The 26,281-nt window shown below is 41.9% G+C and overlaps 1 protein-coding gene across 1 annotated transcript; it reads right to left on the bottom strand.

Annotated features, from left to right (window-relative positions):
• Nucleotides 1-713: 713 nt before the first annotated feature.
• Nucleotides 714-21,720, bottom strand: CACNG5 (calcium voltage-gated channel auxiliary subunit gamma 5). The gene is made up of 6 exons (XM_089508138.1): nucleotides 21,662-21,720; nucleotides 18,565-18,803; nucleotides 15,956-16,042; nucleotides 8,430-8,570; nucleotides 5,871-6,016; nucleotides 714-2,712 (listed from the first exon to the last, which is right to left on the bottom strand). Exons 2-6 carry the CDS (start codon nucleotides 18,770-18,772, stop codon nucleotides 2,455-2,457), a joined length of 840 nt encoding a protein of 279 aa, XP_089364264.1. The 5' UTR covers nucleotides 18,773-18,803; nucleotides 21,662-21,720; the 3' UTR covers nucleotides 714-2,454.
• Nucleotides 21,721-26,281: the final 4,561 nt, after the last annotated feature.

The following is a 26,281-nucleotide window of genomic DNA, read 5'->3' as shown; positions in this document are numbered from 1 at the left end:
ATGTTACTATAATTCAAAGACATAGCTGTGCTAGCCTAGAGCGTCCACTGCATCCCATGCATTTGAGAAAGTAGACTCAGGTCTAGGAAAGCTCATGCTACCAGCCTTCTTTTCCCCCCCCATTAGTTTCAAAGGTGCGATAAGACCTCTTTACATACTGAAGTTACTATCATGTTACTTAATAGTTCTTGGTTTTACAAAAATGTAGTCATGAAGATTAAAATAGTATTTTTTTTTCAAAATGATCTCTGCAAATCTTCAGATTTAGAAATAACAAGTAAAAGTTACTCTTTACACTCAAAGAAGAATGACTGAAAAAAGGTTGAAACAAAAAATACTGTTTCACAAGAAACATGGATTGCCAAAATCTTATATGGTACTCATGACATACATGTTTTCTACTCAGTGTACTTACATCCATATTTTAGATATCATAAGATGACATTTTTTTTAAATAAAAAAAAATGCTTATTGCATTACCTGAAATTTGAAATTAGAATTCTGGAAGTTGAGCATTTATGATGGCCAGATGTATTCCATTATTGCATAAACATCTAACATATATCATCAATTGATACATCTATGAGAAGGTAAATATTATGTGTATTGCATGTATAGTTAGAATATGTCCAAGTACATATGTGTACATCTAGATATATTAAATGAGAATAGACATCCTTGTTGCCAAAGCCCAAATGTTTTTGATTCTTTAATGTGTTAAAAAAATAAAATAAAACAATGACAAACATTATAAATAGGCTGTGAACAGATCAGAAGGCAGTATTTGTTCATAACTCAAGAAAACAAAACAAAAAAGAGTATCAGTAATGATTTGTACAGCAATATTTTTCAAAGCAGTGAAAGTTCGGCAGACTAGTCTGTGTGCGTTTCTTTGTGTGTATGTAGATAGATGGTAGGTAGATAGATAGATCCATGAAATCCACTGGTAATCTTGCTCAGCCTCAGGGGAAGACAATAGCAAACCTCCACTGAACTAATCTTGCCAAGAAAGCCCCATGCTAGGTTTGCCTTAGGGTCGCCATAAGCTGGAAATGACTTGAAGGCACACAAAACACACAAAGATAGGTAGGTAGGTAGGTAGGTAGGTAGGTAGGTAGGTAGGTAGGTAGAAGATAGATAGATAGATAGATAGATAGATAGATAGATAGATAGATAGATAGAGATACTGTAGATAGGCATACAAATACATACACAGAATGCATTTCTCTTAACAATCTAGTTATTCTTCAAACAGGTTATTATATACACAAGATACAACATAAATATGAGCCTTTCTTTTCTGCATACTTTACTTACAAAGAGAAGAGCTGAATGCTACATGACTACTCAATCCTCTGGGTTAGAAATTGAACAACACAAGCAGTTCTGTCAGAAAGTAAATTGCCCAAAAGAAGGAAAACCGTAAAATTAACAAAAAGTCATGCCACAGAATTTGGGCTTGATTTTGGAGGGATATAAATGATCATAAACTCTGCTCAGTCAGATATGAATGGGGCAATTGAGATGTTGGTCTACATGACATGAGCAAAATGGATTTTAACTCATTTTTATAGTATCAAATCTATATTATTTTGAATGTGATATCAGGAGAGAGAAAAATAATTTATACAAGCAGAGCACCAGGCACTTTATTTCAAGAAATTGCACTTGCAGTGCCAGAAGGTTTGACCTAATTGCAAAACTGCCAAATTGGAAGGAGGCCTAGCAGAATCAGGCTGGAAAGTGATTATTGGGGAGAGTTAATTGTCTGCTTCCCAGTGCAAACCCCAGTCTTATTTGATAATGAAATGTAGATGAGAGGAAGTAGTCTTACATTGCAATCCCATACCCACTGAACTGACAGTAAATTCCACTGAATGCAATGGGATTTACATCTAAGTAGACATGTATAAGATTGTGCTGTTCAACGAAGACATATTGGCTTGAAATGCGGTAACCAGAAATTCATTAAAAACAAATGGCATTAAATGATTCAACCTGCAGTTTTCTAAAGATTATGCACTAGGAATTTATATCTACTCATTCTAGTAATATGTTTTACATTAAAAGGATACTAATCCACAAACCTTTGTTGCCTATCACAGGATACTTATTTGGTTCCTGCTACTAGTGTCTTTCTGTTTTCAAGCTTTCATTGGGAATGATCCTGTCTCTCTTCCATACCCACTATCTCTCTCTCCCTCCAAGAGATCTGGGTGTACGGACCAGCTTCAGGATCAAAATGCTCAGTCTTTTACCAGATCTGCACGTGTGCACTGTTAGGAGAATACCACCCCTTCCCCCACAACTCTAGGTAATAATATCATTCACTAAATGTATAAACAGAGAGGGGCTGTCCTATACAAGTGGTTGTTTTAACAAAAAGTACAAATTCAAGACCTAACGGTCTCTGCCGATTTTTCATTCCTAAACGGTAAGGTTGTCTCTTGTCCTTCAACAAGGAGAGGAAGACATCTGGTCATAATCAGGACATTTCAGCAGAGCAGGGTAATTACTGTTCATTTGGAGGGAAGCATCACTTGAGATGTCTGAAGGACTGCGTCCACGGACCCAAGCATCTGGGTGGAGGAACTGGCCGGAGTAGTCAGAGCAGTTGCTGAGCCGTGGGCGGTAGAAACCAGGATGAGGCCTGTACATCTCTTCAGCAGTATATCTCTTCATGAATAGGTAGACAGACATGACACCTGCACTCTGAAGGAGAGAGAGGACAAACCCTATGATCATGTCTGTTGAAGAGACTGCAACTGTCATTAGTAATGGGGACAACACACTAGTTTCAAACATGGCAACTGGCCATGATATATCTCCTCTCAACCTGATTTCCATCTCCAGCATAGCGCCATGCTAGCATGAGGGAGTGAGCACATCTATACTGGGTCTGTAGGGCAGAGGTGTTTGGTGGTTTTTTGTTTTTGTTTGTTTTTTGGTGGAGAGGTGTTTGGGAGATTTTTGCAGCTATATATCCATCAGAAATGCATTTTACTTCAAGCATGGAGTTGTTGTGACTAAATTCCTTGGCTAGAATCCTGTTGGTGCTTTATGCACAGATATATTTCCCTGCAGAAACACTTGGACATTTTTGACTGATGCAGAATGTTTGCATTCAGTTGGAAGTTTTAGAAACAGAGTTGCGAATGCAGTGCCATTGTGCATACAGATGCACAATTTCCATGGATAGACAGTATTTCACAGTGATACACCTCAGCCATTGCTCATCTATGTATATTTCCACATTGCATATGATTGGTTGCACATTTGTCATCTTGTTTCACTTGTACAATGTTGCTACTAACACAAGGGTTGCACAGAGCAAATCATGTACAGTGGGCCCTTAGTATCCACTGGGGTTTGGTTCCAGGGCCCCCTTGGATACACAGGTCTCATTAAATACAATGGTGTAGTAAAATGTGCCTCTTATATAAAATGGAAAAATCAAGTTTTGCTTTTGAGAATTTATACTTTTTGAAAAATATGTTCAAGCTGCGGATGCTTGAATCTATGGACAAAGAATCCATGGCTACAGAAGGTCAACTGTATTAACTCTGCATGCAGGGATCTATGCTATACATAAATGTAGGATCTCAGCGCTTGGTTATTGTCAACTACTACTGCCTCAGCTATGCCTGGCAAGTGGATATTCCATGGCAGGTAAATCAATCTGGACTACACAACTCTAATCTGACCTTCAGGAACCGATAATAGGTAAGGTAAAGGTATTCTCCGTTGACAAGATTGTCAAGTGGTGTCCGACCATAAGGAGCAGTGCTCATCTCCGTTACTAAGCCGAAGAGCCAGCGTTGTCAGAGACTACTCTGTGATCATGTGGCCGGCATGATTGCACAGAATGCTGTTTACCTTCTCACCAAAGTGGTACCTATGTATCGACTTGCATTTGCATGCTTTCCAACTGCTAGGTTGGCGGAAACTGACTCTAGTGACAGGAGCTCCCCTCCTCACGTGGCTTCTGGGCCTCTAACTGCCAACCTGCCAATCTTGCAATCAACAGAGTCAGAGTCTTAACCACTTGAGCCACTGCGTTGCTTTCGAACCTAGAATGGGAGTGCATTTTTCTTACTCTGTCTCTACCTTATCAAAGCATTCAAATGTTTCTTAGAATGTTATTCATTCATTCATTTGTTTTATATGCCACCTTTCTTCCAAATTGGACCCAAGGTGGTTCACAAAAGAGGCTTAAAAATAACAGCCATAAAACAATATAAATTTCAAAGCACAATTAAAACACTACATTAATATTAAAAGTTTTTTTAAAAATAAAGTAAAATCCTTAAAAACACTAAGCTAATAATATAAAACCATGAAAAACCTATCAAAGCAACACTCCAGTAAGAAGCCTCTCTGGGCACAATTATGTACTAAAAGCTTGCCTGAAAAGAAAGGTTTTTGTCTGCTGGCAAAAGGAAGCCATCCTTAGAAGGCAAAACGATGCCCCACAGGAGTTGTCAGAAATGACTAGCACAACTATATTGATAGATATTAGTTGAGTCTTAGCACTGGTGCAAGGGACAACAGCACTGAGATCTGTATGCAGATTACATAAATCACTTCTTCAATTATATTGTACATCACAGAACTGTGATGGAGGCTTCTGCTCTGATTTCTTTTTGCTGAACTAAGCATAACTAAGGGGAGCTTTGAGGTTTTACATGTGACATAAAGGTAGTGAGCATACAAGCTACCAATCTACTGTAAGACAAAATCATTATCAGCAAAAGCTCTGGCTTCTCAGTAGACCAGGCAGTGGTGAAATGCATCAAGTCTGGACAACAAGAAATCCAAGCGGGATGTTCTTAAAATGTACTTTTATGGACTGTAAACTTGCCTGCATTGCCCTGCACGTACCAAGTTAAGCTCCTGGCAAAAAGCAGTCACTCCTGGGCCTGCGTGCATAAATAAGCAAATGCTCCTTGTAGGAGGACATGCTCAAAATACATCCTCAATATACTAAGTGTCATTTCCCAAACCTGGCAATACAGTTATGCCTTTTGCCAGAGTAATGAAGGTTCTGCCACACGCACTCCTTTGTGATTTAAATGTAATTTCAGAAAGCAATTCATTTGCAATTGGGCAGAAAAACAATCCATCAAGATCAAGCTACTTCATATTTTGGCCTGACAAGCCTGTTCTTGTAGGTCTGGTATGGTTTTGCAATTTTGTGATGCATGAAGGTGCAGCAAGGAGCCAATAGCTGCTCAGCTTCAGGAATGCTTGCTGCTCCACCACTCTGCTCATGCAAAATGTTCAAGGCATTCTTGAGAGTTTGGGTGGATCAGAATAAAAGTAAGCAACAGTGTACAGTAAATGAGGAGTGGGACTTGAGTGAAGCTCAAGCAGAGGAACAAACTAGCCCAATCCATTTCTGCTTTTATAACCCCTCCCCCATCCCCCGGTTTTCCTTGCCCAAATGTAATCTGTTTGTTCCCTGGTTTGGCTCAATAAACTATAGACTCTTGAGCATTATTCTGCAAAAGAAACTCCATTACTTTCAAAGAAGCTTCCAGAAGAAACAGGAATGAACCAGAGGTTCAAGTTGGCCATGTAGTCCAATCCCTCCCCCAATTTTTCCAAGATCTGATTCTTCTCAGTGGATTGAGAAATTGTGATACACAGACATCCAGACAGTTGCCCATCTACAAAAGATAGCATTACAATATAATCTCAATGGGTTGGATGTAGCTTCTCTTCTACCAGCAGGAGCATTTCTTGGGCAGAATACTCCTGCCAGTGCAGGGAGAGGTGTATTTTAAAATATAAATCCCCCCTCCATTCTGATGCTGTTAGCCCCTCCTCTGTTCTGGACAGGCAGTCTAAGCAATCATAAGCAAACTTACCTCTGTCAGGAGGAAAGAGATAGCAGAAAAAGCAAAGGACCATCCATATTTATACGTGAAATAAGTCTCAGAGTCCTTGGTTCTGTTGAGCATCTCATCATTGATACTGGAGATGTACAAGACAAGGCCCACAACCAGAGATAATCCTGAGAAAGAAGAGACCTCAGGGTCAGAGATGGGGTGGAAATCGCTCTTGCAGAGAATGAAGGCATCATCCTAAAGTAAGGTGGGGAACTGGGGCTCTTCAGGTGTTGTTCCATCACCTTTGGTTGCTGGGGACTGATGGGAGTTGTAGTCCAACAACACTTGCAAGGCTACAGGTTTACCTTCCATGTTCTTAGAGGGCACATGAGAGACATAAGCAGGAAGGAAAGCATGAGCCATTATAGTGCAGTGGCATCAGTAGTCATTCATGGAGAAATGAGCTCCCTGCACTGAATTAAGCAAAAGATTTATATTCTAAGGCACAAATCTTTTGAACTCCAAGTCCTCAGTGTAAGTAAAAGCTTTTAAGCTCTGCAGTCATATTTCGTTGTTTAATATCCCCTTAATGCTATGAATAAAACATGGGTTTCTCCTCACACAGGAAAACATGTTCACATCTAAGTTTCAGATCTCCTCCATCAACTCAAGCCCATCATCAGAAAACACAATGACCATTGTGCAAGAGTTTAAAGAAACCAGGTCTAGAGCTGTGTGGAGCTGAGGTGGCCCTGTTTAACCTTAACCAAGTATTTTACTGGTTGTTTTCAACCATCACAGGATGCCATATTTATTATGGAGTGATCTCCTCCTAGATGCTGTTTAAAATTCAAACCTGGTGTTGGTGGGGCAACACTGAAAGTCCCACCAAAGGAAAAACATGTTATGCAGAAGTTAAAAGATTTAAATTTGAAAAGTCTAGGTAAACTGATAAAAGTCTAGGTAAACTCTGATTTGAGTGGGGGAACTTTGCAAAGAGGAAGGTATACAGTACTGGTATGTAGTGTGTAATTTTTATGTTTTCTATGTTTATTAATGTATGTGCTTTTATATACTTAATAAAATTTATTTTTAAAAAATTAAAAAATTAAAAGTCTAGGTAAACATAAACATGGTGCCAAAAGACAGTAATATGGGTGCTGAGTGAGCCTCTCTAGAGATGGTGCTCTATAACTGGGATGCTATAAATAAAGAAACCCTTTTTCTACTAGCCATCCACTTAATCTTGTCTAAGTGCCCTAAAAGCACTAGATCCCATCTGATCTTGAAACCTAAGTAGGGTCACCCTTAGATAGTACTCAGGTGGGAGACCATCAATGAATACCCGGTGCTGTAGATTATATTTCAAAGGAACAAACTAACAGAAGTGGTTTTGCCAGTATTTCTTGTTTGTATTCCTTGCCTAGGAAACTGCTTAGGAAATTCATGGGGTCACCATAAGTCAAAAGGTGACTTGAAGATGTGCACACACACACACAGGCACACTTGGGAGTTTATCACATGGGAGGAATTTCTCTTAATTTCGAATGAAAAGTAAGTGGGGCCAGAACGCATTCACATGAATTTGCTAATTTAGTGAATTTATGTGAATTCGAATTGCATTCGAACTGACTTCCCATTGCCCGAAAATAGCTTGCCATTGCCCGAAATTGTATGTGATCACCTCTCACACAATAATGTGAAACCCCATGATTGCATTCGGACTGACTTCCCATTGCCCAAAATTGCATGTGGTAGTCTATCAGGCAATAACATTAAACCCCATGATTGCATTCAGATTGCCATTGGATTATACTTCCAATTTACCTTGTCTGATAAACTCCTTGGAAGATGATATTAGATGATATTAGAGTCCAGTTAGGGATAAATGGTGAAATGGAAGGTGCTGTGGATGGGACATGGGCACAGCTTGGGAAGTTACATTTAAGCAGAATGGGATATAATGACATACTGAAATCACCCAAGAGGCAAACCGTATGGTGTGCAGCTCTGTGTATGGTTCAGTCATCAAGCATGGATGTTCTAGCACCCAATATGGCCATGGTGGAAAAGATGGCTTCCTGAAAAATGCTTGCCAGTTCCTGGGTCAGCATCATAGAAACTGGCACTCATATAGAGGTATGACTGAATAAAGGCTCTTCCTCAGGGAGCACCATGACCAATGATTTTCAAGGGGTGCACTGACATCCACCCGCATAAATTGGGGGGGGGGGGTTTAAACTTTGAGTTGGGTAAGAATCAGAAACAATGACGGGCTCAGGACTGTTCATGGTGATTGAAGGTTTTGAACCTGTACATTCCCAATTCTCATGTGATACTCTAATCACTACAACCACACTATATTTGTGGTGATTTAATAGCACTATTGAGACTAATGCAAAATTCTGGCATCCTATTTGACCAGCATTAGACATATTATCATAATACATGGCAAAGTCAAAATCTGCCAAACACATGATATCCTAATTGCTGTACATCCCTTCTTCTCAGATATGTGCAGAAGTGTTGACTTCAAATTCAGTGTAAGGAGATAGGAAATGTAGACAATTAAAAAAACGCTACCATCTTAAAACTCACCAGACAAAATGAAGAAGATTCCCGACACAAATGCCAGGATGGTTCTGTGGGGCCTAATATGTCCAATGTTGCTCAGAATGAATCCAATAAACATGAAAAAGAGGCTGACTAGTGGGAATGGGGTGGCAGAACGAATCATCTCTGTTGAAAGAAATAAGGGAGAAAAAGTGAGTGCTTCCCAGTAGGAAATGAACCAATAACACAGTAAGTAGCAAAAACATTTTCTGCACATACAATTTATTGATCTTTGGGGGATCTTTGGTCTTTCTTCCTGTTTTAATTGTGCACGCGCTGTTGCTCTCACAGAAACACAGCCAAAATTACAGAGAAAGACTGCCTATGCCCTATTTTCCATGGCTTTTACCATCAATTTTCTTATTCTGTTTTTGTTAGCACAAAAGGATCTTATAGTCTGAGACATTAGAGTCCATCAAGAAAACTCAGGCTATTGCCACACTACAGAAATAAAGCAGTTTTACACCACTGCCATGACTCAGTGCTGTGGATCTTTTGCATCTCATCTTTTGAGGATCCCTGGTGGTTCAGTGGTTAAATGCCAGTACTGCAGCTGCGCACTCCAGCCAGGGGCTCAGGGTCATCTCAGCCTTGCAACCTTCCAAGGTTGCTAAAATAAGTACCTAGTTTGTTGGGGTCAATAAGTTGACTGTTGTAAACGGCTTAGAGACTGCTTCGTGTGGTATGAAATGGTATATAAAGGAAGTTGCTATTGCTATGGAATTCTTGGATTTGTAGTTTTGCAAGATATTTAGCCTTCCATCTTAGATGCTCTGGTGCCCCACCAAACTACAAATCTGAGGATTTCACAGCATTGAGCCATGGATGTTAAAGTGATGCCAGAGTGCTTTATTTCTGTAGTGTGGCAGCACCATAAGCCCACAGTCCTGTGGCCACTAAGAAACACAGGCAGGAATGTAGGCAAGGTTGGTTTGAAACATTTTGCTGCCTAAAGCAAAGGGCAAAGTGGAATGCCTCCCATTACATTTATCCAGAAACTGGCTAGATAGCCAGAAGGATCAGAAGCCAAGACTTACACTGTGCATGTGGAGCATTCCACTGGCCTATCCCTCCTGCCCCCATAGATGATAGCTTCCCAGTGCTGGTGTTTTTCTCCATGGCAAATGAGCCAGAAGAAGAGAAAAGCTGTCACTTTCCTGACTGGTGAGTACATTAGAATATGCTGGCTGGAGACAGAGATGTTTATCACACTATACTCTTATAGTGCTACTATTCCACTTTGACTGCTCTAGCTGCCTCCTGTTGCATTCCGGTATTTGCAGTTTTAAGGAGGGGTATTTAGAATTCTCAGGCAGAGAACTTCTCTGCCTGAGAATTCTAAATACCCCTCCTTAAAACTGCCAATACCAGAATGCAACAGGAGGCAGCTAGAGGAGTCAAAGTGGAATAGTAGCACTATAAGAGTATAGTGTGATAAACATCAGAGTCATAAAGCTGGAAGGATGGAAGGGCCATCTTTTCCACTCCTTGCCATGCAGGAATACACAACCAAAACACTTCCAGAAAACAGGCATCCAACCTGTTGAAAGGTGTCCAAAGAAGAAGAGTCTACCAAGGCAATCTATTCCACTGTGAAACAGCTCCTACTAGTGAAGAGTTCTTTCTTATGTTTAGATAATCTCCTCTGCAGAGATTGAGAAGGGACTTAAGCAGAATGGGATACAATGATATGCTGAAATAATCCATAACAGGGGAGGGGAAGGGGTGTTGCCCTGGGGCCCAGACCATAATCTTTCCTTTTGTATGGTTTCAGTGCAACATTATATTCATTCTTTTTAAAATCACCTTCCCAAGCAGTCTGGCCTTAGTTGCCAAAATCCTAAAGTCAGAGCAGGAAAAAAGGAGGCATCTCCCATGGGTGCATTGAGCAAGGGTTTGAATCTGCATTCTCATGAGATGTGGGAGGATGGAGATGTGTCAGTTTTGTAAGCCACAGTTTTTTACTCTCTTTACTCTGACAACAATGGTTTAGGCCACCAAACAAAATCCAAACCCATTCTAAAGGAAAGGCACTGCCCATGCCACCTTCCACCCTACACACACAAGCCAGGTAGCATATCATCATAGGATCGTAGCTTAATATACAGTTGCTGACATCCTCCATTGGGATTTCATAGCAGAAATTCCCACAGGGAGAATTACATGTTGCTTGCATTGAGTTGCATATGAGTTGCTTTTCTTTAATGGCAACCCTGCACAATAACAGGATGCACAACTGGATGTGCAAAGAAAGGTACAACTGAATATGGAAAAGGAGCACTGTCACCAATTTCAGTAGGGTCAAATGGATACGCATCAGCTGAGAACACACAGCTGCAGATACAATGGTACCTTATGCACAGTTCCCTCAGCTTGGGATTGAATATGGAAGCTGTGTACTAGGCAAGTATATCCAGTCACTTCTATAGGGGAGCTTACTCACACATAAGGCACTGACTGGTTTCTGACATATATTTTCATGTAATATCATTGGATGAACATTCAGTCACTTATGCCCAAAGTGTCAGCCCTATGGAAATTTGGTTCATTGCACTAGCAAATATTTGAATTTAATATTTAATGCAGTATTTGTATGCATTAGTATTTAACAGGCTATGGCATTTTGACCTTTACCACATCCCTCTGGGAAAGGTAAAATGCCAGCCACTGTTCAGGAGAGGGGGGAGCAATCTTTGGCAGAGGAACCACTATATTCTAACCCCCTTTTTGTCCTTTAAAAACATACACATCCTCTAATTGGCTCCCATTAGATGGCTAATAACTATGAGAGAGGAAATAACCAGGGCTGGACCATTTATTTATTTATTTATTTAATTTTGCCTAAGGTAAGACAGGGTTTTTAATCTGACAGAGGTGTTTATCACACTGAAGTTTTTGCAGCTCTGCTCCGAAGCCACTGCGAATCCAATGATGTGAATTCACATGATAATGTGATGTATTATCACACATGATCGCTTTCTATGGGACGTTGTTCCGAGGCGCTTCCGCAGTCAATCCAAAGTGACTCCTCATTTTGGTGAATTCGGTAACAAGCAAATTCACAAAAATTGCTTCTAAGCTCACTTTGATTTCACTCCGAATTGGTCTGGTGTGGAATGCAACTTTGCTTCCATCCTGGTACACCCCCCCCCCCAAACCTTCAAGATCCCACATTTCCCATGATGCGGCACTGCAATTTTGCTCCATTTGCTGCCAAAGGGGAAATGCCGCTGGGGAAAGGGGCAGAGAGCTACTCGGGAATGAATCCACGATTTAACGTGGACAGAGCTGGGGGTGGGCAGTGGGTGCTGGTTTGAATGCAAAAACGGACTCCAAAGCCCATAGAAAAGCCTGCTGGTTAGGATGAAAAAACGGACCCCAAAGCCCATAGAAACGGCTGCTGGTTAGGATGAAAAAACGGACTCCTAATCCCATATAAAGTGTGCTGGATGTTTCAGGGAGGAATGGAGGACTGTAAAGGAGGGTGTGTTTGGATGATGCTGGCAGGGTTTGGGGGGCTGGCAAGGATGGCACATTTGGATGTTTCAGGGAGGAATGGAGGACTGTCCAGGAGGGCATATTTGGATGATGCTGGCAGGGTTTGGGGGCTGGCAAGGATGGCACATTCAGATGTTTCAGGGGGAATAAAATAGAAGGGAAGAGGAAACATGAAGCTGTCATTCACGTGAGGCTAGCATTCATGTGAAACTGGAACCAGGAAGTGGCCTCCTTCTTCACCCCAGAAGTGCAAAGGTTCTCGATGCATTCAGACACCCACTGAGCATGCATAAGGGTGCAGATTCGAATCGTTGAATCCGCATGGTATGTACCAGTGTGGTAATACAATGTGCACTCACTCCGCTTTGACCCTGTAATTACCACAATTTCGTTCTTCACGTGTGATAGTTCATCACGTGAATTGACTTGGATTCGAAGTGACTCTGTTACGGAAGCGCTTCAGTTTAGAGTTCCAGTCTCATGTGTGATAAACACCATATATAAAACATGCTTCAACACCCTCTGACCTCCATCAAGGCCAAACTTCACCCTTACAGAACTTTGTGCAGAACTCTGAAAAAATCCCATTTGCACTACATCACCTAGAATTCCCCAGCCAGCATGGCTAAAGGCTCTCTTCACAGGTGGATATGGAGAGATATGGCACATATCTACAGAGACCATTTAAACCTCATGATACCCTGTCTTCATGACACAAGGCTGAAGCCCCAATTCAAGTTGAGACTGCCTTCACAGCATAAGACCAGTTCCTCACCCAATCCGCCCAATCCCTGCCTTAAAATGGATTAAGAAGACTAACCTTTTCCTCTGGATTTTCCAGGAAAATCTGGTGGACTTTGTAGCAACACCAGATGGCTATTATTATTATTATTATTATTATTATTATTATTATTATGCTTTATTTATATAGTGCTGTAGATATTTACACACACATCCTACTGTGTCATCCAGCACCTCCACTAATGGTGCAAATCACTTGCTCTGAGGTCACAACAGTGCATCTGGCCATGCGATCAACACTGGACACTTCCTGGTGACCACAGACGGAGCAACTTGCATCAGTGGTGGTACCATGGCACACATATAGTCAGCAGCCCAGTGCTGCTATGGTCTGAGGAGGTAATGGGAGAATTTGAGGCAGCTTTGGGGCCACATAATGGGGGGAAATTGGGGCGGCATTGTACAAGATACTCTGAAAACAGCCCAGAATATTCTGTCCAGTGTAGAAATGTCTATAGTCCTAAAAAGTAACCTTTTAGTACCCTGTTGCTGCCAGAACATCAGTAGGGAAACATATGCAATGGTGGATCTAAGACTATCACAAAGGACTTCTCTCCTCCCTCCCTCCCTCAGTGGTCCTGGAGGGAACAGGCTCCTGGGATGCCCTACAAGGGGCAATAGGACTGCAGCATAAGGATAATGCAATGAAATATCAGTGCCTGCAAAATATTTATTCATTTCTCTGTTCTTCTATGTGAGCATCAAATATAAAACTACCTTTTCCAGAAATAGAGACATGGGTTGCTATAGCAACAGAAGAAGCTTTCTGAGCGTGAGAAGGAAAAAAATGTAGAATAGCTTGCCTGTGTCAGTTCTCCTAAAAATTATTTCAAATATTTGTGCCTAACTAAAGATTTTAGAAACATGAGAGGGAGAGGTTGGGTTTTTAAAAACTGTTTGAGCAGATTGTCTTTGACAGTAAAATGTCAAATATTTAGACAATTCCAAAAGGTTTTACACCCATCAACATTGAAAAAATTATAATATAGGTGTGAAGTGTGTGTGTGTGTGTGTTATATAAGATTTAAAAAATTCCAGTCCAAAAATGTATGGCTGTGTATGCTTTCCACTCTATTATTAACAGGAGCTAGACGATTAAAGAATTTGGATTAGAATTATACAGAGTTTGGAGAAATTGTGAAGTCAAAGGCTTTCACGGCCTTTGGAGAAATTACTTTTTTTAATTGCAGCTCCCAGAATATTCCATGCTTGTTGTGGCATACTGGAAGCTGTAGTCCAAAAAAGTAAAATTCCCAGGCTGTGGCACCATGGGGCCAAAGCAAAAATCCTGCCTCCTCTCCTTCTGCACCAGTGTCCAAACATCCTTGCACGCCCACTTGGGGATTCCAATCTCAGAACGTCATTTTGCAGTTTAAATGGATATAGAATCTTTTCTCCATTTGAATGGGTCAAAGCCTGAAAGACTAATCCCTGATATACTAATCCATAAACTTTCCATGCTCTTTTACTGCAGTATACCCTACATGGGCTGCCTTGGAAGATGTTCTGAAAATTCAGCTGACAGGGAATGCCTTCTAACAGGTACCAGGAGGAATGTACATATTCCATTTTTTCCTCCGCCCATTTTCCCTCCGAAGGGAGCCCACAGCAACCAAACCATGCGGGCTCCCTCCACTCCAAAAAGGACCCACTAAAAGTGGGTTCTTTTGGGTGCATGTGGGCGCCGCCATCAGTGTGCCATTAGCACACTGTGTTGCATCAATGACACGAGAGCGGCACCCCGACATGCACACACAGTGCCGTGCTTGCATCATCATGGTGGCTTCTGTGTGGACAAGAGGCCGCCATGATGGCACCGCCACTCTGTATTAGGGTTCGGGAGGGTGGGGTTGCTGTGCACTCCCGAACCCTAATTTTGGCCCGAGGATGGCACTTCCCGCCCGTCTGTCTTGGGCCTAAGTTTAAAAGAGCATCATTTCACAATCTACTTTGCTACTCAAATTGTGGAGGACTGAAGCAATGCCACACTTTGTACTTTAGTAGTAAGCAAAGCCCCAGTTTAGGAAGAAGACTACTGGAAGGACTGCCATCTCTCCCCATTTTTCCAATCTGTTTTTGGATTGAAATTGTTTTTTTTTTTAATGCAATCAAGATTTCATGCAATCTTGAGCTGCTTTTGGAGAAAACAACAAGCCAATCAAACAAAACAGCCCTCCTCATCCCTGCTTCAAAGTATGGATGCAGCCTCTCATTCAAAGATAACTATTTTGTTTTATCTCTTTCCTACTTAGTGTACATGCTGGCCAGAATATTCCAGGAGCAGCCCAGAGTATTTTGGTCCCAGAGCTGACTCGACATCCTGCCATTACATGAGGCACTCTGTTGTGATGCTGGGTGGCTGTTCATACATATGTCCTGCTGTACTGCCCACTGCTGCTGCACATCACTCACTCTGAGGTCCAAACAAGGGGCCCAGCATCGCTCACATGGCTGGGCAACGTGTTCTGACTTCAGAATGTGTGAACCTTACCACACAGGGGCTCCACGGAATGGGATGAGAATGGAATGGAAGGGGCTGGGAATGAGTGGGGAACGAGTGGGGGATGCATTTTACTGCACACAGAAGTCCCTCATTCATTCCGTTTCCTTCCCATCCCAGAGGACGCAAATTTTGAGAACTGTTCAGAACAATTGTCAAAAATCGCCTCTTCTGGGACGGATTGGGAATGGAAGGATAGGAAATGAAATGAGTGAGGGACTTCTGTGTGCAGTAAAATGTGTCCCGCACTTGTTCCATTCCCTTCCTGACTCCTTTTGGACCGTTCTCATCCCGTGCCAGGAGCCCTGTGCGGTAAGGTCCAGTGATGCACGGCAGTGGCAGAGATGCCAGGTGGCACAACAGAGGATTCTATAACTGTTGCACATTGTAAACAGCCACCTAGCATCACAAGAGATGGCTCTGGATCTTCTGGGAAGATCTGGAAAAAATGTGAGTCTTTAAAATATGTTTTAAGAGGATATACAGTGGGTTCAGTGCCAAACTGACTGGATGTCATTCAGACTGTTAGCACCAGAGCCAGGAATTGGACCATATGTCATCAAGACTCCTTAACATGCTAATGGGGGGGGGGGAGGACATTTTATTTGGCCCATACAGAAAGGGCCCTAGTCTGAGAAAATCAAAACTTAGAGGCACACATGGATGCATTTAAAAATCTCCCTCCCCGGCCCACACAACAGAAACTACATACTTAAAACATTGACTGTTGATTCAGATGTCATCTGGACATTCATTGGCATGACATACTCAATGGTGAAACATCTTCCGCGTTCTTCACCTGCAAGGGGAGAAGCCAGGTTTTATTGTTTCTTGGGAAACTTGATTGCTTTAATTAGATAAACAAATTTCATTTGCTTCAAGCACTTTTAATCAATAACTCACATCCATTATTGATTTTCTTAGTTCCTAAATGTTTCAAAGATGAAATCAAGCAGGATGCCATTCACACAAGTAATGACTGAGGTGGGTACCTAAACTTGATTGGGACTCTGGAAATAGAGTGTGGATGCTTTATCCTTTTGGGCCCTTCCCTCCCTTAAAGTGTGGACCAAGACTGCAAGGAGGAGGGAAAGAGTTCAAGTACTTCTCCTTTTCCGGACATGGGTCCCAATCCAGATTAGGCTTCTCTGTACCCACTGTTCACTTTTTAAAAATCTTTAAAATTGTTTATTGTACAAACTGAATTGCCCTAAAAACAGAGGCTTTAAAACATCATAAGTAAAAAAGAAGAAAGAGGGATATTATACATTGCTTTAGCTGGAGGGTGAGAATCAGTTGGATCTCCAGATGTTGTTAGATGAAAATTTCCAGGACTGCTAACCAACACAGCCAATGGTGAGGAATGATGGGAGCTGCAGTCCAACATCTGGATGTCTTCATGATTCCCTCCCCTGCTTTAGCTGATTGTATACACTGTTTAGACAAATGTAAGTTCCATTGATACAGTGTAACTATATAGAAATCTTAACTATTTTGATGGTATATAACTAAAAGCCTATGGATTAAATCAGGTGTTGGAAACTGCGGCTCTACAACTTCCATAAATCCTAGTCAGCATAGTCAGTGCTGAGGATCATATGAGGTACAGTTCAAAATAGCATCTGGAGGGCTACAGTAATCCGTATCTGGACTAAACATAAAATAGCTGTTTGTGGTTTGGTTTTGATTATATATAATGAATGGAGGGGTGTGGGAAGTGGGAGGAAGGTCAGGATTGTTTCATCTCTGCTCCTACACTTGTTAAGGCTCAGTGGTTTTCAACTTGAACATTGACAATAAGCAGTGGAAACAGGTGAACATTGGGCTCTTTCAAGGACCTGGCAACCCCGTCACATCCATTCTGGCAGCTCACCCCTCAGTCTGGAGATTGTGTGTAATGAGCTGTCACAGCAAAATGTTACATCTGTTTATTTGAAAGGGATTCTCACTGCGCTTAATGGAGCAGACTGAAGCCTAAAATGTCAGAAAACTGATTTGGGTTTTAATGGCCAGATTGACATTGCATTCACATTAGCCTTGGCTACACCTCCATGATATTTGCTCTGGCTGTACTTTCATAAATAGATTTGGACAAAGTTAAAAGAGATCTCCAGTGCTCTGTCATCCAAAAGAAAGTAACCCTATAAAACAAGTGACCAGTGGGGGGGGGGGGCGGAGATCGTGCATGCCTCCAGATGTTCTTGGACTGCCAGTCTCATCAGAATAATGGTGAGAAATGCTGGGACCTGCAGACCATCTATATCTGGAAGGCTGCATGATTCCTATCCTGGATTTAAAAATTCCTCGAACATCTCACTCTTCACGGGAAGGGAGAAGAAAACTCTATTATTTCAACACTAAATGAGAAAAATGATTTGTGAAACAAGCAGGAGATGAATACAAAAGTACTGTTCCAGATAAAAAATACACTTTTTTTTTAAAATTAACATGAACTAAACCTCCTCAGGAAATCTGAGGGGGACTGGTGAGGTCATTTTCTCATGTCATGAATTAAAAAAAAAAAACCAGGTGTGAGATTCTATGAGGAAAATATAGTATCACATGAAAAATTCAAAGTGGGATAAATGTGTTGTTGCAAATTTTGTGTGTCAGCCATTGTAGTTAGTGTTGAACTGAGACAGGCTATTCAAATTCAAGTCCCTGCTAACTCTGAAACTTTTTGGGTGATCTTGAGCCTACTACACAGGATTGTTGTCAGGATAAAACAGGGAGAATGACAGCTATATATACCAACCTAAACTTAAATGGAGGAAATGAAAGATATAAATGTTAACTGATAAATAAAATAATAAAACAATGTCTTTCAGCTGGTGATGTGAAGTACAAAGAGGAGCTCCCTCTTCCTCAGAGCAGTAGCCAGAGATGTGCTCCCGCTTGGACATGTTACTTCCTCACATGCTATTCCACACAGCAAACCCTGATCTAGACTGATCTAATGCCAATCACAGTTATCTAGCTTGCTTGACTACTTATCCTTACCACATAGATGTGCTACATCAGTTGACATACAGACTTGCATGTGTGAATCAACCCAAATGACTCCCAGGACAGGGTACACAAGTCTTTCCCTCTCTTTAAAATGGTCCAAACAAAGGACATTAATGTTTTTGTTTTGTGAGTCCATCTACTTACCTAGCTAGATAGCTATTTAGCTATCTACACTTAGTGATATGAAAACAGCCACTGTTTATATATTTTGTCTTAATCTGTCATTAGAAAGACCTGCTAGCATGAGTAACCAAAGTGCAATGAGCAGAGGCATGGGAAAATCCAGATTTCATTTGATTTTAAGTGCCATACCAGCCAAAAAGCAAACTCTCCAGAGGCCAGAATGCAGAGACATCTTGACTTCTGTGCTCTGGTTTTGGGGCAAGATGATCCCTTCTTCTAGGTACAACCAGTAGTCAGTGCTCACAGCAATTCCCAACAGCCCCAATCCACAGACAGCAAACACACTGCTGAGCAGAGTCAGGGCCTTCCTGCCACAAGTGCTCATTCCCAAAAGCATCAGGGTCCAATAAGAGAACAGAAGAGAATTCCTGGGTGGAGGAGAGGGAGAGAGAAAAAAAGAGAAACTTGTTAGCAGAGAATATGGTCACTGTTAATCCTGTTAGCCAAAGCTCCATCTGTTCCCTTTCCCTTCTGTACATGCATCACTGAGGTAGCAGCACAAAAAGACCCTGATAAATTGAAAACACAAATAGCTCCAACGCTGTGGCTGCATCTGCACTGCAGAATTAATGCAGCTTGACACCATTTTAACTGCCATGGCTCAAAGGCTATGGAATCCTGGGATTTGCAGTGTTTGGGAAGCAGAGTTCTCTGAAATAGAAGGCTCAGAAAACTACAAAATCCCAGAATTCCATAGCTTACTCATAATTTCAGAGAGACACAAAATATGGGGCTATACTCTGTCTGAGAGACTGTGCAGGCCATCAGGGTTTTCAGAGCTTTTTTCCAGGGAGAAAACTAGATGTTCATACAAAATCAGATCACCAACATTCATACTAGATCTGAATGCCCACTGCCTTAGGCTCTGAAAAGTCTCTCCTCAGCAGATTCTTGATATGATAGAGAAGATGTGGGGCTCAGCTCCGCAGTGCAATAAGTCCAGCAAATTATGATGTTTTTGGTAGTGTTTTGCGTCCTATCATTTAGCTTCCAGACAATTATCCCCTTGTTGGCATTAGTTCAAAGACAAGCACAAAACGACTGCAAGCTCGGACATGTGTAACGTGCACTCTGTGAACTGCTTCTCTGTCCTTCCTTCCTCTGCCAGTACGCATAATTCTCTCCCTAGAAGGAACTGGCCATGTACACTCCTGGAGAAATAATTTTCATGATATCATCTACGTTATTTATGAAGCACCAAAAAAATTACGGTAGGTGCTGTACAAAGGACATCTTATGGATGGCTCTCTGCAATGGGACCACAATCTGCCTTAGAACATAGAAGTACCAAACGTCTTGTTCATCCAGAAAATTTGAAATTAAAATTGATGCTGACACAATGCCAAGGTCACCACAGATCAGAAATCACTTTCTTGGAATAAATACCCTGGTCTCAAAGTTTTGAAAAGTAACACCTTCCTCTGGATAAAATGTCTCTGAATAAAAACACTCACAGAACTGGAGAGTTAGTTAGGTATAGCAGTGGTGTGTAAAGCAACAAGATAGCTAATAGGTAAAAATCTGGTAATCTGCTACCAAGAAGGGAAGGCTGAATGGAGTACCTGCAAAACATGGCACCTCTTTATCTTCCCATTGGCTCTTCTAGGGGTCAGCTGTTGGCAACTCACTTAACATTTGGTTGCACCAAGGTGACCCAGTAACAATCTAAAAGCAACAGTTTATGGGGAGGGCAAACTACAAATCCCAGGTTTCCATAGCATTGAATCATTACTGTCAAAGCAAACTGCATTAATTCTGGAGTGTTGCAGCAGTCTAGGGATGCTTGAAAAAGCATTGTCAGTTGAGGAGAGTATCACAGTCAATCTACATGAGCAATTTTCAACCTACTGTACTTCTGTGAGCATAATCAAGGGGTCTCTTTGGAAAGACCAGACAGGGTGGATGTTCCCTGTTCACACAGTCTTGTGTGGTATCCCACTGTGTGCTTGGCAGCAGCTGGTTTGCCTTTGCCGCCTGAGAATGCACCTTGCACTGTCACAGAATCCTGTGCGACATGCTGGGATTCCTCTATTTTCTCAACTAGAGAAATTATCCTTTCATCTCCACATTGAGGAATAAATCTATTTTTGCAGCAGAGCTTCAGTCAGTAACTGAAGTCTGCATGGGAAAGAGAGCAAAAGCAATCAGCCTCAGCAGGGAAAGGTATAGGTGCTGTGATGAATCAGCTGCTATGGTGAGTGGCAACAGAAAATGAACATGGATGCATACCATGAGATTACCCAGGCAAAGATGGTTTTCTTTGCCACATAGAGAGTGCCAGGATATAGGAGAAGAGATTTGTAGAACCTGAGATATTTCAAGAGACCCATATTCAGAATTAGAGGCTACTTCAGAAGGGTGTTGCTCAGCTAGGGTTGCCATAACTGTCAACCTCCAAACCGGGACAAATGTAAAAAAATGTAGGACAAATGTAGGACAAAATTTAGCCCGAAATGTAGGGCATATTTTTAGAATGGAGGACACACGAAAAAATTTAATAATTAAAAAAAGTATTAATATAGACTCTTCTTAGGCATACTCAAAATGGAGGACATTTTGACATTATTCCTAGAAAGATGGCAGAAATGTACTTCCCTTTCTGGCCAAACACCCCCCCCCCCAATTCCAAAACACACACAACAGCACATTTGGGCATTGAACATGGCTTTATTGAACATGGCCTCTTGCATATTTCAGAGGCTTATTCCATAACTAAACCCTTTGGGTTTAACACTGAACATGGGTTAACATGGCTATGCATATTTAACATGCCAAGGTGTTTTAACAAGAAGTGGATTTGCCCTCGGTTTCAGGTTTCTTATCCCAACTGTACTTCTCAGAAGTGTGTACTTGGTCAAGGGACTTTGGTTTTTCTTCACTGCACATGAGTTTGTAAAAATCAGAGCAACTTACATTGGCCATGCCTCAGAAACTTGCTGATATCAATATCACTATCATCATCATCATCACCATCACTGTCACAACAAGGCAGACTTGTTAGCATTAAAAGCACCAAAAATATACAGAAAATGCCCTTTGGAAAGTCACACTGTCTCAGCTTCAGAAAGAGTGAGCGCAGGCCTCAGAAGCTGATTGATATCAATATCACCACCACCATCATCATCACTATCATTGTTAAAAGAAGGCAGACCTGTTAGCATTAAAACCACAAAAAATACACAGAAAACACACTTTAGAAAAAAAAACTTAGGAAATGGGCACCCACCTCTTCCTCCTCCTCCTCCTTTTCCTCCTCCTCCTCTTTCTCCTGCTACTCTTCCTCCTGATCTTCCTCTTCCTCCTCGTCCTCCTCCTTGTCCTCCTCCTGCTACTCTTCCTCCTCCTCCTCTTCTTCCTCCTCCTCCACCTCCTCCTGCTACACTTCCTCCTCCTCCTCCTCCTGGCTGCTGCTGTCTCGCTGGGCCTGGGCCGGCCCACGTGGGGACCAAATAGAGGAGCTCCTCCTCTTGAGGCTGGCTGGCCAATGGGGGCAGACTGGAGCTACAAAAGCCCCGCCCCCTGCCAGCAGTCATTGGCCAGCCAGCCTCAGGAGGAGGAACTCCTCCTGCTTAGCCCTGCGTGCAGCCCTGCAAGAGCGCGCAGGGCAAGTGGAAGTGCTGACCGGTGGCAAAGGCCGCAGAAGTGGTGGTGGCGGCAGCGGCGGCAGCACGCTACGCACAGCCACAGCGCAACGGCTGCAGGAGCAGCTGCCCAGAGCAGCAGTCGCAGCAGCAGCCATAACCACCCGGAGCGGCAGCTGACCCAGGGCAAACCTGGGTCCATGAACGAACTGGGATGGGACAACCCCGCCCGGTTGAAAAGCGGGAATGTCCCACCCCAAGGCGGGACATGGCAACCCTATGCTAAGCCCCCTTGTTCAATATATCCTAACCTCATTGTCAGTTTTCTTTCTCAGGCTTCCATATACTATCCTAGCCAACCTTAAACTGACCTGCCAAAGAATCCCCCCCACCAAATTCTCCATACTGACCAATCTGACCTGGCCCCTTTCAAAGCCTTGCTGGGGGAGGGGGGGTTGATCTAGCAATGCCAGTGGACCTCCATGACTCTCCAAATAGTTATTGGATACCTTGCCTAGTTTCTCAAGCTGTTCTGTATGCATTTATTGCAGGATTACCTCAAACATCCTCCAGGATGTTTGAGATAATGTACAGTATTATCACCTCTCCCATCCCCATTTTATCTTTAATAGATTTTTAAAAATAGGTTAGATGGACTGATTCTTCCATCTAGACAGTGGCATCACTAGGGTTGATGTCACCCAGTGTGGAAACTCATGGTATCACCCCCCCCCCATTGACCTCTTTCCATACCACACTGTTCAGAATCCTTAGTAACGTTTTTTGTACTAATGTTACTCATAAATCTTAATTCCCGTATATTACTGAATGTAATGATAATAGTTGTGACATAACCAGTAACAACACAAAGGCCCAAAGTAGATGATGATAATCACTTCCATGGCATTCTGGCAATATTGTGCATAGTTTCTGGTATGTAAGAAGCACCCAAAGCCAAGCTAAAGCAGAACTCTCTCTCTCCCTTCAAGTAGCCTTTCAACCTATGATAATTCCATGAATTTCATAGAGTTTTCTTTGGCAAGAAATCCATAGAGGTGGTTTTGCCAGTTCCTTCCTCTGAAATATAGCCTACAGCACTTGATATTTCTTGGTGGTTTTCCATCCAAGTAATAACCAGAGCTAACCCTGCTTAGCTTCCAAGTTCATACAGGATCTAATGCCTTTAGGGTATTTAGGTCCTTTAAGAATGGTAGAGATGACATTTGCTTGCCACAGTCCAAGCAAAAGTCCTTCCCCACATAGCGGCCATTTTTATTTTTATTTCAAGGGAAGTTTTCTGTAGGAGCTTCCAACTCTGAAATGGAAATAGCAACCTCAAAATGAGACTTTTATAAGAAAAGCGAAGGGAAAGGAAGAGATATGTCTGCTCAGGGTTCATTGTTGGCTAATTGCATTCACATAATTAACATTAGGGCTAGCTTGGCCTAAAGTAGGTCATCTTTAAATGTGAACAAAAGAAGACGATTGTGAAATGTGAATACAGTACAGGAAAGGTGACCCATGTTGAGAAGCAGCAGAAAAGATTCAATAAAAATGTTCACATCTCCACAAAGGCACAGTCAGAGATTCTAAGCAGATAAAAATAAAGAGCTTTTAAATGCCAGGAGCATTTTTTGCCCTGGTCAAAATTCACAACATAAGTGCAGTGAAAAATAAAGAGGTCAAGACCAGTTGTTAACTCTCATTCTCAACCCAAATTACAGCTGTCACTAGAAGTAGAGAAAAAGAAATGATTTCAAATAAGGTCATTAGATAAACACTCTCCAGTGTAATGTTAAACTAATAGCAAATCAGCACTGCAAATTTGGCTCACTGGAACAATGCATGTTGAAGTAGAATTTGGGGTGGGGGGTGGGGTAAGCTTAATTCAAAGGCCATGACTTTTTGGTAGAAACCCTTGTTAGAGCTGCTGAGAACATGACACAACTGATAAAAAGATCATGGACTAGAAATAATTATTGGACCCTTTGGGCCATCAACTCCATCATCTAAGTCTGACTCCAAAAGGGAAGATAAATGGGATAGCATAATGTAAGATGTTCTGGAAGCACAAGTGAGAAATACTGCAAAGAATCAGCTGACAGTTGATAACACTTGGATCCCATTCCTAAACCAAGAAGGGAAGTGACTAATTTTGAAAGTACAGAGCATACGGAGGTGGAATTGGACGCTGCGCCAAACACCTTGTTTATGAAATTCATAAATCTAGAAAGCACTAAAACAGTTCTAATCTCCTAGAGTTTCAAGATATCTCAGTTCCAACTTGGTTAGAATTCAGAAATATTACTATTTGAGCTAGAGTCCTCAAAAGCATCCCATCCCCAGGTCATCATGGCCAGTCATCATGTTGGCTGGGGGATTCTGAGAACTGTAGTCCAAAAAGGTATTTTTTTTTCCTCCGAGCTCTGATTGTAACAGCAAGTGTCTCTTCATCTATCCGCCCATCTATCAAAGTATCTATAAACCACATTTTATGGGCAACCCATCACAAAGCCACATACAAAGAGAAAATCAATACAAGACAGATAGGTCACTAAAGAGGAGAACTGCTGTGAAACACACAAGCCATTCATAATTACATTGCATCCCTACAGTCCAGCATTCATTGGTGAGGTTGGAGATTAATGTCCAATTCTGCCATCTTGACTCCAAACAAGAGGAAAGTTGCAACTTTGTATTTTGCCAGAGCTGGCATCGTATAGTGGTTGAAGCATCAGATCAGACACACATTATGGCCATTAGAACAAATTCTGTGCCATTTCTCAACTATGATATCCTAGAAAAATGTTTCTCTTATAACCTGAACAGGACAAGTCTCCTTATTCAAGACCTCTAACAATAAAGTATTGTAAATGTACCCTAGCAGGGGTTAGTCTAATCAGTAAACAAAATATATTCTCATCAACTGATCTTCTAGACCCAATTCTAAACTCACACTCTAATGATGTGAAGTTGAATTAATCAGATAGTCAGTTCACTGGCTGTTAGAAAGCATACAGAGTATATAAAGAACAGAGCCAGCACAGTGGAGGGGATTGGGTTTTGGACAAGGTCTTCAGAAGACCAGGGTTTGAATCTCTGCTCAGCCACAGAAACCCACTGAATAATCTTAGACAAGCCACACTCTCTTAGCCTCAGGCAAAAGCAAAGCCATCTATAAAAATCTTGTCAAGAAAGCCCTGTGGCAGATTTCATAGAATAACAGAATCATAGAATCGTAGAGTTGGAAGAGACCACAAGGGCCATCCAGTCCAACCCCCTGCCATGCAGGAAATCTCAATCAAAGCATCCCTGACTGATGGTGATCCAGACCTCTAAAGAAGGAGACTCCACTACACTCCGAGGGAGTTTGTTCCACTGTCAAACAGCCCTTACTGTCAGGAAGTTCCTCCTCATGTTGAGGTGAAATCTTTTTTCCTAGAGCTTGCATCCATTGTTCTGGGTCCTAGTCTCTGGAGCAGCAGAAAACAAGCTTGCTCCCTCCTCAATATGACATGCCTTCAAATATTTAAATAGGGCTATCATATCACCTCTTAACCTTCTTTTCTCCAGGCTAAACATACCCAGATCCTTAGGCCTTCTTCACCATTTTAGTCACTCTCCTTTGGACACACTCCAGTTTTCTCAGGCAAGGAATACTCAGAGATGGTTTTTCCAGTTCCCCCTTCTGAAATAAAACCTACAGCACCTGGTATTCACTGATGGGTCTCTCATCCAAGCACTAGCCAGGGCTGATCCTGCTTAGCTTCCAAGATCAGATGGCAGCTGCTGCCTTTAGGTATTTAGGTCCCGCAGAGCACAATATATTCCACTGTGAATGAAAATACCAAACTTTTGTCATTATCTTCCTTGGACTATGATGATTTTCTACCCAGTTGATACCATTCAGTTGTTTAATCAGCTGGAATTCCCACTGAGTTGACCAAATATTATTTTCTGGTTCAAAATACAAATGGTGGATCTGTGGGGTTCTGCCTGGGAATCTTCAAAGATTCAGAGACCAGGCACCTAAAGCCCTTCACTCTGAAGAGGTATGCATAAAAGTACTTTACTGTCTGACTACTTGATCTCTTGGAAACTTTTAACCACTGACTGCAAACAGTGTGTGCCACCCAAGCAGCATTTTATTGTTGTGTGCATCTCTCTCTCTCTTTCTCTCTGTCTCGCCTTGCTTTATGCAATGGTTTTTCTTCCAAATTTGCTCTTCAAGTCCAGATATGAAATCATTCTGGGGCATTCAAAAA

The sequence above is a fragment of the Sceloporus occidentalis genome, unplaced genomic scaffold, assembly GCF_023333645.1.
Source record: "Sceloporus occidentalis isolate IW3139 unplaced genomic scaffold, rSceOcc1.0.p SCAF_1, whole genome shotgun sequence".
Taxonomy (NCBI): domain Eukaryota; kingdom Metazoa; phylum Chordata; class Lepidosauria; order Squamata; family Phrynosomatidae; genus Sceloporus; species Sceloporus occidentalis.
The sequence above is the reverse complement of the archived record's forward strand: the minus strand, read 5'-3'. Positions and strand labels throughout refer to the sequence as shown.